At 38.5% G+C, this 14,371-nt stretch overlaps 1 protein-coding gene and 1 long non-coding RNA gene across 2 annotated transcripts in view; one reads left to right on the top strand and one right to left on the bottom strand.

Moving 5' to 3' along the window:
• On the bottom strand, positions 1-13,888 carry LOC135556191 (uncharacterized). The gene is made up of 6 exons (XR_010457957.1): positions 13,535-13,888; positions 5,387-5,533; positions 5,121-5,269; positions 4,958-5,031; positions 4,710-4,837; positions 1-1,552 (listed from the first exon to the last, which is right to left on the bottom strand). It is a non-coding gene; the product is annotated as an uncharacterized LOC135556191 (long non-coding RNA).
• The window catches only part of LOC135556190 (leucine rich adaptor protein 1-like), a 21,783-nt gene continuing 19,700 nt past the window's right edge, over positions 12,289-14,371 (top strand). The window contains exon 1 of the mRNA XM_064989184.1: positions 12,289-12,804. Coding sequence (XP_064845256.1) covers positions 12,586-12,804 — 219 coding nt within the window. The 5' untranslated portion in view covers positions 12,289-12,585. The remainder of the gene's footprint in view (positions 12,805-14,371) is intronic.

Below are 14,371 nucleotides of genomic sequence, written 5' to 3' on the forward strand. Positions count from 1 at the left end.
GTGTGTTCCTTGTTCTTCATGATGCTCTCTGCGCTTTTAACGGACCTCTGAGACTATCACAGTGCAGGTGCATTTATACGGAGACTTGATTACACACAGGTGGATTGTATTTATCATCATTAGTCATTTAGGTCAACATTGGATCATTCAGAGATCCTCACTGAATTTCTGGAGAGAGTTTGCTGCACTGAAAGTAAAGGGGCTGAATAATTTTGCACGCCCAATTTTTCAGTTTTTGATTTGTTAAAAAAGTTTGAAATATCCAATAAATGTCGTTCCACTTCATGATTGTGTCCCACTTGTTGTTGATTCTTCACAAAAAAACACAGTTTATATATTTATGTTTGAAGCCTGAAATGTGGCAAAAGTTCCAAGGGGGCCGAATACTTTCGCAGGGCACTGTAAATGTGGTAATATTCAAACAACATTTTTTATAATCAGCACCATCCATAATCCTGAGGAGATTGACCCGGACAGAGGTTCTTTTCTTAAAAGAAAAGTAATAGCAAAAATGTAAGTATGTGTAAAGAGGCAATAAATAGACAATAAAATGACATATTTTTAACAGTTGTCTGTCATATCATTCCTTCAACAAACATTGTTAGAAAACTGTGTTTTTATCAAATCACTTCCTCTTCTCTGCAACTGCACATGTGGTTGAGTGAGGGACATGGAGAATGAGCAAGAGAGAAATGGGAGAAACTTCGCATTATTCACCAAGGGAGGTGTCTGTGGAATGGGTTTGAACCTGAAAAGAAAGGCGAGTTAAAAAAGGATTTAATTTGCTTTGCAAACGTATATTATTTAAAGTGGTGCTGCTTCAATTGGATCAAGTTACACTACACTCTTAGAAGAAATGGTTCCAAAATGGTTCTTCGGCTGTCCCCATAGTTCTACCCGGACCCAAAAGGGTTCTACATGGAACCAAAAAAGAGTGGACAGCGGATTAACCTTTTTAGGTTCTAGATAGCAAGAAAGGGGCTAAGAGTGTAAGATCAGGCAATCATGGGCAGCTGAATATCACGTATCTTGAGGAATCCAGTCTCAGTGAGACCTGATGCAGAGAAAAAACATTAATGATCATCAGCATAGCTGTACAAACCTAGCTCTTACAAAGCTGGTTAGGATTCAATACACATTGAAGATAAGAGGATCAAACGGAAAAAAAACTACACTTTTGCACACTAAACTTAGTCAATGACTATGGATTTAAGGAGGGGTGGTTCTGCTCTCTCCTTTCCCTGTGATGTGGCGGAATAGGTCACTGGTAACTTGGCCAAGTACTTGCTATAGAGGTCATTGGCATGTTTCAAGAACTGTAAGGAAAGAAACAAATCATGATTAACCATTACCTAAGGTCTTCACTAAGTCAGACTTAGCATAGCAAGGACATTGACTATGTTGCCCCTCAGCAATCTGGCAGTCAGGCTGACATTCGGAGAGATATAGACAGCAAAATACAGACTATTTACATTTCTTAGTCAGCAGGCTGGAGAACTACTGTACTCCCATTTGTTCCCTCCTCCAATCTTCCATCCAAGCTAGAAGATCCCTGAAAAAAAAAGAATTGAAATTGAAAAAAGCAGTTGAGAATTGTAATGTTAGAATTAATGTTGAATGAATGTTGGTGGGGAGCAGAGACAGGCAAAATGTATTGGATTGTCAAATACAAAATACACAAAAATAAGAATCCAACCATCTCTCTCTCTCTCGCTTATTTACGCACAAAACTAATACATCAAAATCAAATAATCAATGTTTTTCTCTCTCTCCATCCAGCCATCTTTCTCTCTCTCACACACGCACACACACACACACACTTACTGTCATTAACTAAACAGATATGAACATTTCAAAACGTTAGCTAGCTAGCTACAACAGGTAAAATTGAAAACGTACTATGTCCATGGACAATTAGCCATTGAGTTAACGTTAGCGAGATAAAATTAGCCCCCCCAAAATTCCTTGACGTTCTTCTCCCCAACAAAACACCACCTTACTTACAAAAGTAAATCATGAATGAAGGAGAACAGGGACTACCACTTAGCAGTAAAATCTTTTCGAAGTTAGAAATTGTCATTGTTTTCCAGCACTGTTGTTGTGTAGCCTACTGGGCGCTCTGTCCAAACTGTTGTATGGTATTTTGACCAGTGCACTTGAACAAGCAGGCTGCCTGCACACAGAGATCTTATTGCTCCGTGTTTTCAATCCAAGTTTTAGCTGGAGCTGATATGCCTACCTCTTTATTTAGCTACTGAAATAAAAATATAATTACTACACACATTATGTTAGTATACTGGTAATATTTTCACTGTAAAATTCAGGTGTAATATTTTTTGAATAAATTATTGATGGAAATACATGTGATGAAAAATTGGGTTTTGTAAAACCAGGTGGACTGTAATAGACTAATAAATTACATACTGAAGGCCTACGTGGTATTTGTCATTCTCAAAACAAATTGAGTTAGTCATGGTAGAACATCAAACAAGCATTCAGTAGAACAGAAGAATATGTGCAGCACAATAAACGGTGCAATTTACTAACACAGACGAAGGATTACCATTAGAAGCAAACACACACAGCAAGCTACCAGATACCATTAACTAAACAACCATTATTTCATTCATTTTTCATTGTGTCAATGAAAAACACTGCCATAGCATGTAGTAAAAGCAAAAGCATTTATAGCATCGGAGACTCTCTAAATTAGGGACCATCTCTGATCTCTATAGGACCTCTGAGAGTATCACAGATTTCCAAATAGTGTCCCCCTCTAAGTCACAATGGGATTCAATGAGTTCTAGCTTATGTTGCTAGAACTTGCAACATTCTGACCGGATTACGTAATGAACCAAACTGTCCGTTGCTATGCTGGTTGCTTGGCTCTATTTTACCTCATAGCGGTTGCGAAGGAAGGAGAATGCGGGCAGTTTTAGTTCTATTTCACCCCATAAACGCTTGCTCAGTCCACACAAAATTATTACCTCAGAATTGCTCTCCAAGGACGGTGTTTTTGACAGTGACAACCTGCCTACTACCTGCTGCTTCAGAGGGCCGAAACGACTGAAGATATAACACTTTCTTTACCATGTATTTGTCTTTATATAAGTCCATATTGTTGAATAGGAATAAATAATGAACCTCTATGGTATCAGTGACCCCCCAAGGGACGGTTGAGCTAACATGCACTAATGTGATTAGCATGATGCTGTAATTAACAAGAACATTTCCCAAGACATAGACATATCTGATATGGGCAGAAAGCTTAAATTCTTGTTAATCTAACTGCGCTGTCCAATTTACAGTAGCTATTACAGTGAGATAATACCATGCTATTGTTTGAGGAGAGTGCACAGTTATGAACTTGAAAATGTATTAATAAACCAATTTGGCACATTTGGGCAGACTTGATACATTTTGAACAGAAATACAATGGTTCATTGGATCAGTCGGAAACTTTGCACATACATTGCTGCCATCTAGTGGCCAAAATATAAATTGTGCCTAAACTGAAATAATATATTGTGGCTTTTCTCTTGCATGTCAAAAGTTGATAGAACAAAAAAAAACACGTTTTTTTTCTTTGTATTATCTTTTACCAGATCTAATGTGTTATATTCTCATACATTAATTTCACATTTCCACAAACTTCAAAGTGTTTCCTTTCAAATGGTATCAAGAATATACATATCCTTGCTTCAGGTCCTGAGCTACAGGCAGTTAGATTTGGGAATGTCATTTTATGCGAAAATTGAAAAAAGGGTACGGTCCTTAAGAGGTTTTAAAGGCCAGTACCCTGTCTAGCCTGCTAGAAGTTTGAGAGGGTGAAGACTGGCTGAAGCCCATCAAAGTTGTTTCACCATGGCACATGATCGGTAAGTGTCCACATTAAAATGTTGTTATGGTTTCTTTATTTGACCACAGCAGAGTTCAATATTATAGAATGTGTGTGTGTGTGTCAGTATCCTTACAAAAAATCTGTATAGTGTATGACACAGATACGGGTAAGAATAAAGTAATCTCTCTAACGCTGGAACAAGGTACGGATGTTATATGTTATTCTGTCACCAATGGTTTGTTTTATTTATTTTTTACAATTTCTTTTTCCATGGTACATAATCAGACATATTTCAATATCTTACATTGTTAATAAATGTCGCTTTTCTACCCCCTCCTCCAGATTTGGTGAATGGACCAACCAGACCCTCAAGACTGCCAATGGCAAGTCCCTTGATTGGTTCCAAGAAGGGTGGGAGAACAACCTGAAGGTAATTCTTTTTGCACACAACAGCAGAATCCATGCCGAGTATGGACGGGGGCCGCAGCTGTTGAAAAATTGTGATAGTATATCCAATTATTGCATACACTGTAGTCTTTCAAATTTGTGATTGACTTAGTGTTGTTGTTTGTCTATTGCTATTTTTGTATAACGTACTTTCAGATCACTGAAACCCCACCTGATGTGGTGGAAGTTGTCAAACCAGATCAGAACGCGTTCGAGTACTACCTTCAGGCACGGACTGAGAAGGATGTGGAGGTTTTTGACCAGGTAAAAATGATTGCCCGCTGTTAATTTATTTTCTTGCCCTCCAAGAGATATGTAAGAAATGTATTTGTAACATGAAATATAATTGCATGTATTCCTGTCATAAATCAAGGTGAGACTGAACATGGACAAGGCGCAGGAGAAACAAAAGGAGAGCTACCGGAGCAGAGTCAAGAAGGGGACCAAGTGCTACGACATCCAAGCGAATTCATGGTTTGGAAGAAGGACGAAAGGAAGGCGAGGCCTGGGAAATCTCGCTGCTTTTTCTCTCCTAGCTGAGGACACCATCTGTTAAAGTGAATATAAAAAATCTTTATAATAACTATATGCATTTGCACACAAAATAACATGAAGCTTGTTTCAGTTTCCCTAACACTGATATTTTTCTCTTTGTCTTCCTAGGGTTACCTTGGTGGAAGTCAACAATCTTCTACAGTTGGAGCAGTTGGACGGTCGACCACTGGAAGCACTGACGCCCTACACTTCGGTGAAGCCCAATAGACAAAGTATGTTAAACTTTGGTTGACATTTGAGAAAGCAAGAAATGGTAGTTAAGCTTATAAAAATATACCTCTTCAATTTACTTCTCCAAATGACTTTAGGACCATCGACTGTCCGAGCCCCCCAGGAGGTAACCCATCCACCAGAACCAGTGAGTTTGGATCAGTCTGATTCTCTGTGATCTGAGTCTGAGGGGGGCCAGCTTGAGGTAGGCTATACCTTCCAAATGTGTTGAAAAGTACATATCTCCCATTTATAACACGGCACTAATCCATCAAATTTTCTCACAGTAAAGTGTAACCTGTGTGTTTCCTTGTTTACGTCTCTGTCTCCTACCCTGTTCCCTTTAACTCTGCTCCTGTTCTCCATGAGCTAGGGGTTCTGCCCAACACCCAGACGTGGATCCACCTGATGTTCTCCATTACCAACCACCTTCCAACTTTTCATTACATCATGTACAGCTACTGTTGTTGTCATTATCTGCTAAGAAAGAGCAAGAAAACTATCATACTGGGCACGTAAAATTTGAGAAACACAGATTATCTAAAAACACTAGCACTGTAAACACTCAGAGCAAAGAGAGCAGCCGCGCCTGGACTTTGCAGTCTCCCTCTTCAAGTCCCCCTTCTGAGACTGGCTGCCTGTTGAGAACAAGTGACAGGCAGAACCTCCCACCCACACAGCAACCACCGCTATATTCCACACAGCAGAATTCAGTATTTTAGTCTATGATTGCCATGTGAGTGCACAACAAATCTGTGAAAAAATATGAATGACACAACTGCACCAAAAACGATCAAAGTTTATGTATTAAAAATCTTAAATATTGTCAGGTTGGTTTCTCAGCTGTTTCATAAGGTGTTCATTATTGTAAGTTGTATGCTATCCTTTGATGGTATTTCTTTGTTCCACATGATTCATTGTTGTATCCTAGGACCTACAATAGATACATATATATTCAACCACAAGGTTTATACTAATGAGATATGCCAGACAGAAAAATATGATCATAATAGAGGACGACTGAAATTATATTTTTTCAGTGTAGATAAGGACAGGTTCAAATTAAAACATGACAGCCAGACAAGCCAATGTATGATTCTAACAGATTTGCATATGGATGGAGTGTAAATAAGCTGAACTCCTGATCTGTAAGATAAGTTATTTTAATGTATCAAAAAGATTACACGTCTTTTTTCGCCATTCCCGAAATGTAGCAATGTTTAAGACATGGATTTCATGTTGTAAGGTTAACAAGGTACCCAAAAGTTGTTCGAATTAATGTTTCCATTTTATTAGCTTAACAAAACTTGTTAAACAGCTAAATTGTCGCAGAAATCAGCCATGTTGCATAGCGACGATGAAAAGAACGTAATTTAGACTGAACTGATCTCAAATTCAAATCATTAGTTCATCCCACCGCTGATATAGCAATGAACGCTAACAGTTTATTGAAATCCATTGTGACGTAGAGGGGGGCACTATTTGGCCGGGGGACATTATTTAGCATGACAGGCCCCCCACATCGCTACAAAACATTTTACTGGCCCCTCTCTTTACAGTGGAGAGAGAATGTCATGTTTTAAAATACATTTCCTGCAATTCACACATTTTTCCATGGGGCGTAGAGAATGTTGCAGTTGTAAAGGTCTAGTGCAGTCAAAAACTTGATTTTCTTGCATTTTAAATTTATTTCCACACTATGAGGTTAGAATAATACTGCGCCACTCAGGAGGCCCCATCCACAAAGTTTTTAATGCTTATCAATTTGCCTTGCTCAAAGTATCAAAATACTAAAATACTACTTAAACAGGACTCTTAAATAAGTATTTTTATTTTTTTACCACGGAAACAATGAGGAAAATCTGGAAATATAAATAAATAATGAAATGTTAATTATATAAAGCAGCCCTTGTAATCATCTACCAGAGAGTAGCCACAATCGGCTCGAGGCCCAAGTAATACATTGGGCCAGATAACTCACACCGGAATCGTCCCGAGCCCCTAGTAATACATCTGGGCCAGATAACTTACACCAGAATCGTTCCGAGCTCATTCCCCGCATCCTAGCCATAGGTAATACTGCCAAGGGTGGACAAGACTCGGGCCACATGACGTCGGCCGAGTCTGACTCTCAGCCGAGTGCCCTGACTCTCAGCCGAGTGCCCTGACTCTCAGCCGGAATCGGCCCAGATCCACTGTGCGAGCTGGGTTCAGATCGACGGAGAGACCTAAGGTTAGCTAGTTCGCTACAAAGTCCAGATGGTAATTCTAGTAATTAAATGTATTTAAGGTAGCTAGCTAGGTAATTTGAAAAATTCGAAGCAAGAATACACATAAGAAATACAGGATATCAAACTAAAAAGGCTATAATATCTACTTGACAGGTTCCTGCATGGTGAAATATGCTTTGAGGGATGACGCCAAAGCTTGCGACAGGATGTGTAGTTCTGTATGATAGCCACATTAGTGGCTAATTACTGTTTCATTTTTGTGGGACAATTACAGACAAATATATTGATAGAAGTTATCTTGTCCGAGAGAGATTTGCACGGTTATCAATACGTCACTCCAGGGTAAGCCTACACGAAACACAGACCTTATATGAAGTAGTTAAAAATCTCAGACGCAAGAAAATGAATGGTGAAAAAACGATTGGAACTACTTCCGAGTTTTACGGGTATTATGACTCATACTGTGGTACTCAGTAAAGATGTTTTACAGTAGGCTACTTATGGCAGCTAAGTTGTGCGCTCCCTTCTCTCTGCGGCTGTCAATGTTATCATGCAGGTGGAATCTGGACTCCTGGATTCAGCTCTCTGTTGCATATTTCATGAATAGCGTAACTAATTACTAGCCTTACCCAGAAAGGACTATTCCATAGTGAGAACTGAAGCAAAACCAATCGTCTGGACTACAGATAAGTGCATGCTATTATTTCATAGCTTTATGCGACTCTTTTCTGAGAAAGCTTCACATTATTATAGATATACCTCCACCGAGAAGCAATGTACTTTTTGACCAATTCCAGTGGGAATTTAACATAATACAGCCCAGTGAAAGTGTATTTATTTCAGCTGATGGGCACATCAATTCAACCCACTAAGCAATTGACTTCAGGCAACATCTTTTGGACATATTTTTGGGTGCGATTAGAACCGGCCTTGATTTAGGCCAAATATAGACATTATGTTTCACAAGTTTGGACAGCACAGTACAGTACAGTAGAGAACAGCAGATTACAGTAAAGTAAAGTAAAGAAAAGTATAGTACAGTAGAGAACACTAGAGTACAGTAAATAAAAGTAAAGTAGAGTTCACTGTACTGTACTCTTCTGAACTAAACTGTACTGTACTGTACTAAATTAAAGTCAAATATACTGTACCATACTGTGCTCTAATGAATAAAACTACTGTCCTGTACCGTATCATACAGTGGTTCTTCCTGTAAAAGTTGTGTCATACTGCATCACACCTTGCGGGCTGCCGCAGAATTCTATGGCACGTTATTTAATTGTCAGCCATTGTTGCCATTAATGCTAGTTAGTGCTAGTTTGAACACACCAGAGGGCATCTTTGAGAATCATTTGATAGTCTTCAATATTGGCTGTATGAGAAAATGTAAAACCTTTTTTGTAAGAATGGGAATGATTTTAAGGGATTGAATTTAAGTAAATGTAGCTTAATTAATTAGATTAATATTAGGGTGTTTCTATTCCACGACAAACAAACCCCTCAGGGTTTCCGCCAGGAAGATATGGCGCTGTAAAACATGACGGCCGGGAGTAGGCTACAGTACTAAGAGCATAACATTTCCACACCCTAATTGTAAATCTAACCAATATCCAAACGGAGATTAAGTGAAAATAAAATCTCATTGATTTATCAAGACCAGTCCCCATGCTTGTCTCAAAGCAGCGCGAAATGGTGCTGAAATAGTTGACCCCACGCGGGTAGGCTATTGCTTCAAATCCTATTGCTTCTAACTTCAATATGCTTTTTAAATAAATAAGACCTACACCACTTTTAACAGCATATTACTCTACACTAGTGAGACTCATGTCGCCTACGCTAGGCATACAGTATATGTAAAAATATTTTTTTCAATGATGTGACTCTCCGCCAATAATTACATTTAGAGAATGGAGGATTCTAAATGAATATCGAAGGGGAATTTTTCAAAAGAGCAAATCTGATCTGTGACAGTATCTAAGGCGCTTTTATATAATTCTAAATGAATTAATAATAATCACTTTGTTTAAAAAATGACGATATTTTGGAGATTTAATTTTCAAATAACCGAAAGTGAGTGATTGTAATCTGAATAAAGGCCAAAATAATATTTATAAAGGCCAAAATATTTATTTCCGTTTTTAGAGGGAGAGAAACCAAAAGCCCACCGTGCCTATTTTTTGGAAAAGGACATCCCGGCCGGCCAAACCCTCCCCTAACCCGGACAATTGTGCACTGCCCTATGGGACTCCCAAACATGGTCAGATGTGATACAGCCTGGATTCAAACCAGGCACTGTAGTGATGCCTCTTGCACTGAGATGCAGTGCCTTAGACCACTGTGACAATCAGGAGCCATGACTAATATGACCAATATATATTGTCCTACTAACAGCACCTCCTAGAATTTTTTTTTTCAGAATTCACAGCCTGCTATACTTGTGAAAACCAGGGTTAATAATACTACTTTTCCCCCCTTCCACTTGTTAAAGGTTCCAATTTATATATTTTTTAATCAACTTGTATATTTGAGTTTAACCACAATATTTGTTTATTATTTGTTCTGTCTTTTCTAGTGGATTAAACTGAAATTGCAACCAACTTTCTATGGTTTGTTTAAAAAATAACGATATTTTGGAGATGATTTGGTTTTCAAATAACCGAATGTGAGCGAGAAAAAGGCCATTCTTAAACATGAGGTGAGACATTCATACTAATAGTGTAAATAAAGTCAGTTTGTTATTTAGAATTATTTCTGTTTTTAGAGGGAGAGAAACCAAAAGCCCACCATCGCTTCATAAACCTTTTTTGTAGGAACATAGTATGTGGGATTGATTTGAAGAAATGTAGCTTAATTAATTTGATTAATATTATGTTTCTATTCCAAGAACAACTAAAAACGAAACCCTCAGATTTCTGTTAGGAAAATATAACGCTGTACAACATGACCTTTAGGCAAGTCATTTAAGAACAAATTCTTATTTACAATGACGGACTACACTGGCCAAACCTGGACAACGCTAGGCCAATTGTGTGCCGCCCTAAGGGACTCCCAATCATGCCCGGTTGTGATACAGCCAACCTAACTAAGACATACATTTTATGATACAATTCTCCCCATATCCTCCTTCTTGTCCTGCTAATAGCCCATAATGGCGATGTACAACGTGACTGGTCGGGAGTAGGCTACAGTACTACAGTAAGACCAAAATAATCATAACATTTCCACACCCTAATTGTAATCTAACCTATACCCAAATGGAGATTAGGTGAAAATAAAAAAATCTGGTTAATTTATCAAGACCAGTCCCCATGCTTGTCTCAGAACAGCGCTATCTTGACCTCTGAATGCTGTCTTTTCCCCCTTCCACTTGCCTCTTCCAATAATTTTGAAAGAGTATTTTCCAGTAAGCAACAATTTGTTTACCTTCATTAGCCTACTTTGTTCCAATATTTCTGTCATTCAGGGATATTTATTCCCATAGTAATTCGTTATGGATCCATATGGAAAGTGACATGCGCAAGAGATGGTGGTAATATTTTTCCTTTTTCCTATTAAAGATTATCAGAAAGAATCTTTATCCTTATTAATTTTGATCCAAAGCAATGAATGAGTGAGTCACTCAGCTTTATGTAAGTGCCAAGGCTATTACTGCACCATCAACTATAAGAATATCATGGAATATAATTGAACATTTTAGTTTCTCTGGGTATAAAAACCTTAGTGTTACTGACGAGTAGAAACAGAAACAGCGTGCAGGACAGAGGAATAGCAATTCTTACACTATTGTTCTAAATTCAATCACCTTATTCATCCTCATCATTCAGTTCATTGAAATGATTATTTTTTATTTATTTAAATTTTTACCCCTTTTTCTCCCCAATTTCATAGTATCCAATTGTTTTAGTTGCTACTATCTTGTCTCATCGCTACAACTCCCGTACGGGCTCGGGAGAGACGAAGGTTGAAAGTCATGCGTCCTCCGATACACAACCCAACCAAGCCGCACTGCTTCTTAACACAGCGCGCATCCAACCCGGAAGCGAGCCGCACCAATGTGTTGGAGGAAACGCTGTGCACCTGGCACTGTGCCCGGCCCGCCACAGGAGTCGCTGGGCGCGAACCCAGAGTCTTTGGCGCTGTACTGGCGCTGCAGTACAGAGCCCTTAACCACTGCACCACCCGGGAGGCGAAATTACATTTTGAAGTTGTGCACAATTATCCGTTTCTATTTGGTTTATGTCACCCATTCATTGTCAGTTAGTGACATATTAGCGCCTTGGGACCCAAAAGCATAATCAGTGCTCTAACTCCCCCTTGCGCTGGTCTGGAGCAATGAAGCAGTGATGTACTGTACAGTGATGTACAGTGATGTTCCAATTTGTGAAACATACCCGAGGTCTATGATTAGTTCAGATTTGGATCTGGTCCGCAACAGCCAAATTTGTACTTATTTGGGGGCGGAATACATTAGAATAATACCCAGCATGCTTTGCAAGTAATTAAAAAACACATTTGCATTTTTGTAATTCAGCAGATGGTCTAATCCAGAGTGCCTTACAGTCAGTGCATTCGACTAAACTAAATAAATAACAACATATCAGTCATAGCAATAAAACAAATCCTTAACCGTTACTCAGAATGTTATTGTATTTGAAATGGTCTGTTGGTTTGGTCTGTTTTATAGACTAATCGGAAAATAATTGCTGGTTTTGAAAAAGCCAGCATAAGTGCAAATAGATGGAAGCAATCTTCAATTGGGTTATCTTTTATATTAAGTATAAAAAATGATTGTTGTGATAATTGAGAATGTATAGTAGTTTAAATTTGGACATATGATCAATTATGGAAAAATACTTTTTTCAATATCCTGTAGATGACATATTTTCAACGTCTGGAAAATAGGTCTTCTAACCTTTAATTCAGCATCTGAAATGCACTTGATGTCAAAGTTCTGGAACGTCATTTTGCATACTGGGAATAGGCTATAACAGCGCACTAACTTCACCATATCGACGTGTTTGCAATGGTAATAGGTTATGTTCTACATCCATGAGCTCAACAGCAGTATAGTCTATTAATGTTTCTCAGTGTTCGGCATATTTGAAAAAAATATAAAAGGAACTGGTGCATTATTTATCCTATTATCTCTCTGGCGCATTGATTGTGGAGGAGTTGTGTAGGTCATAGGATGCCAGACATTACACTTAGAGATGTCTGTTATTGCAGTTTAACAGACAAGGATATCCAAGAAACACAGCTGAGGACGTAGTGTACTTTTGATTTAACAAAGAACGGAAGATTATGGATGAAGGCACAGTTTCCAACGACTCTGTTCCAGATTTAAAAGATTTGGAGGTAAAAATCGGACGGAAGACACCGGAGGGTTTGCTAAAGTGGATGCGGGAAGAGGCGTCAACGCAACGCGGAGATGCCAAGTTGAACTCACCGGAGACCAAAGACGGAGACATCACAGAGAGGAAGAGCCTAGATGAGAAGATTCGAAAACTAAAAGTCGATATGGTGAGGATTTGTATGGGGGCTATGCCTTTTGTAGGCCTATCTATATAGTTATATACCTATTGTTTTATTTTGCTGTTAGAAAGATTATGAGCAGGCTCCAACAGTTGCTCTGCATTTGGCATGTAATATTAAATATCCCCTAATAACTCAGAAGTATATTGTTCGTGGTCAGTAGGCCTACGGTGAACAATATATTTATTACTGTTCATCTTAGTCCTAAATTCTCTTCCTGAAAATAAGGCATCCATCCAATCAATAATTCAGCTGGTCTTTAACCTAACGTCACCTGAGTGGAGACCCCAAATACGTTTTTTGGGTGAACGGAAGTTAGGTTGTAAATACTGTATCCCTAAAACCCGGAAACAATCCGTTTTATTACGACTGAGGAGAGTGGTCCTTCACCATGCAAACAGTGGCAGTTGGCTGAAGTTGCGAGGAAATAAAGCACAACTTGGTCCTTGGGCTACAGACCTACATACTGCTATGAACCATGAAGTTGTGGTTCTATTCATTCTTGCTGACAGGTCATGATTGTTTGAGACCTGACCTGTTAATAGGTCCAAGGATGGAGTTTTATTCCTGGTGAATTACTATTCTATTAGATAATGGCAAACATCTGTCATTCTATTTAAATTACAATCGAACTATCGATTACTTAGCCTATTTCTCCCAAGCCTATTACAGGCCTGGCCAGCCATCTTTCATTGATAGGATACATTCCTGGTTTTACCATAACAGATGCCATCACAGCTCTCCCCCCCGGTGCAAAACAGGACTCCAGCGGATCATTTTCGGCTTGCTGTTGTTTTCCCCTGTCTTGCATTCCTATGGTAAGGGGCCAGGGTTCCGGTCCTATAGTTTTGCTTCGGTACTGCAGTTTATCTGACGCCCGGTCCAAAAATACCATTTCCATACAAGGCCACATGGAGAAGGCATATTTGGAAATTCCTAATAAGACATTTTGGTCTTCACTTTTGTGCGTAAAATATCAATTGAACTATTCAAATAATTTTCCCCGAGGCCGATTTGTTTTTCTTCATCACTCACAGCTGAAGATATTTGAAATTCATCCAATGTCTGCCATGTTTTTGGATGACGTGATGACGTCGTCGTTGCACGCGCTTCTCCCTGTGCGCACTGAGTGCAAGTGCGCATGTGATGTTGGCCTGTATAAACCGGATGCCAGTGGACCAATTATGTATATAAACCCTGGATTGTTGATGCTATGTATTGGCCAATGACAGGCTTTTAAGCTACTGGTCGGCCATATTGGCACTCCTCAGAAAATCAGTCCTCCATAGGAATTAATGGATTTCTACAATATTTCAATTGAATGTTTCAAAGACATAATTTCATGTGACATTAGTCCTTAGTACTTTCAAAAAATATATACTTTCAGGATTTTTTTTATACATGTGTGTATATATATATATATATATATATTATTATTATTATTATTATTATTATTATTATTTTTTTTTTTTAAATAAAAAATATATTTTTTATTTGTATGTTTAGCTCCCATAATGTAATGTAAAAGTATTCAGTATCTAGATTAAACATGGCA

The sequence above is a fragment of the Oncorhynchus masou genome, chromosome 15, assembly GCF_036934945.1.
Source record: "Oncorhynchus masou masou isolate Uvic2021 chromosome 15, UVic_Omas_1.1, whole genome shotgun sequence".
Classification (NCBI taxonomy): domain Eukaryota; kingdom Metazoa; phylum Chordata; class Actinopteri; order Salmoniformes; family Salmonidae; genus Oncorhynchus; species Oncorhynchus masou.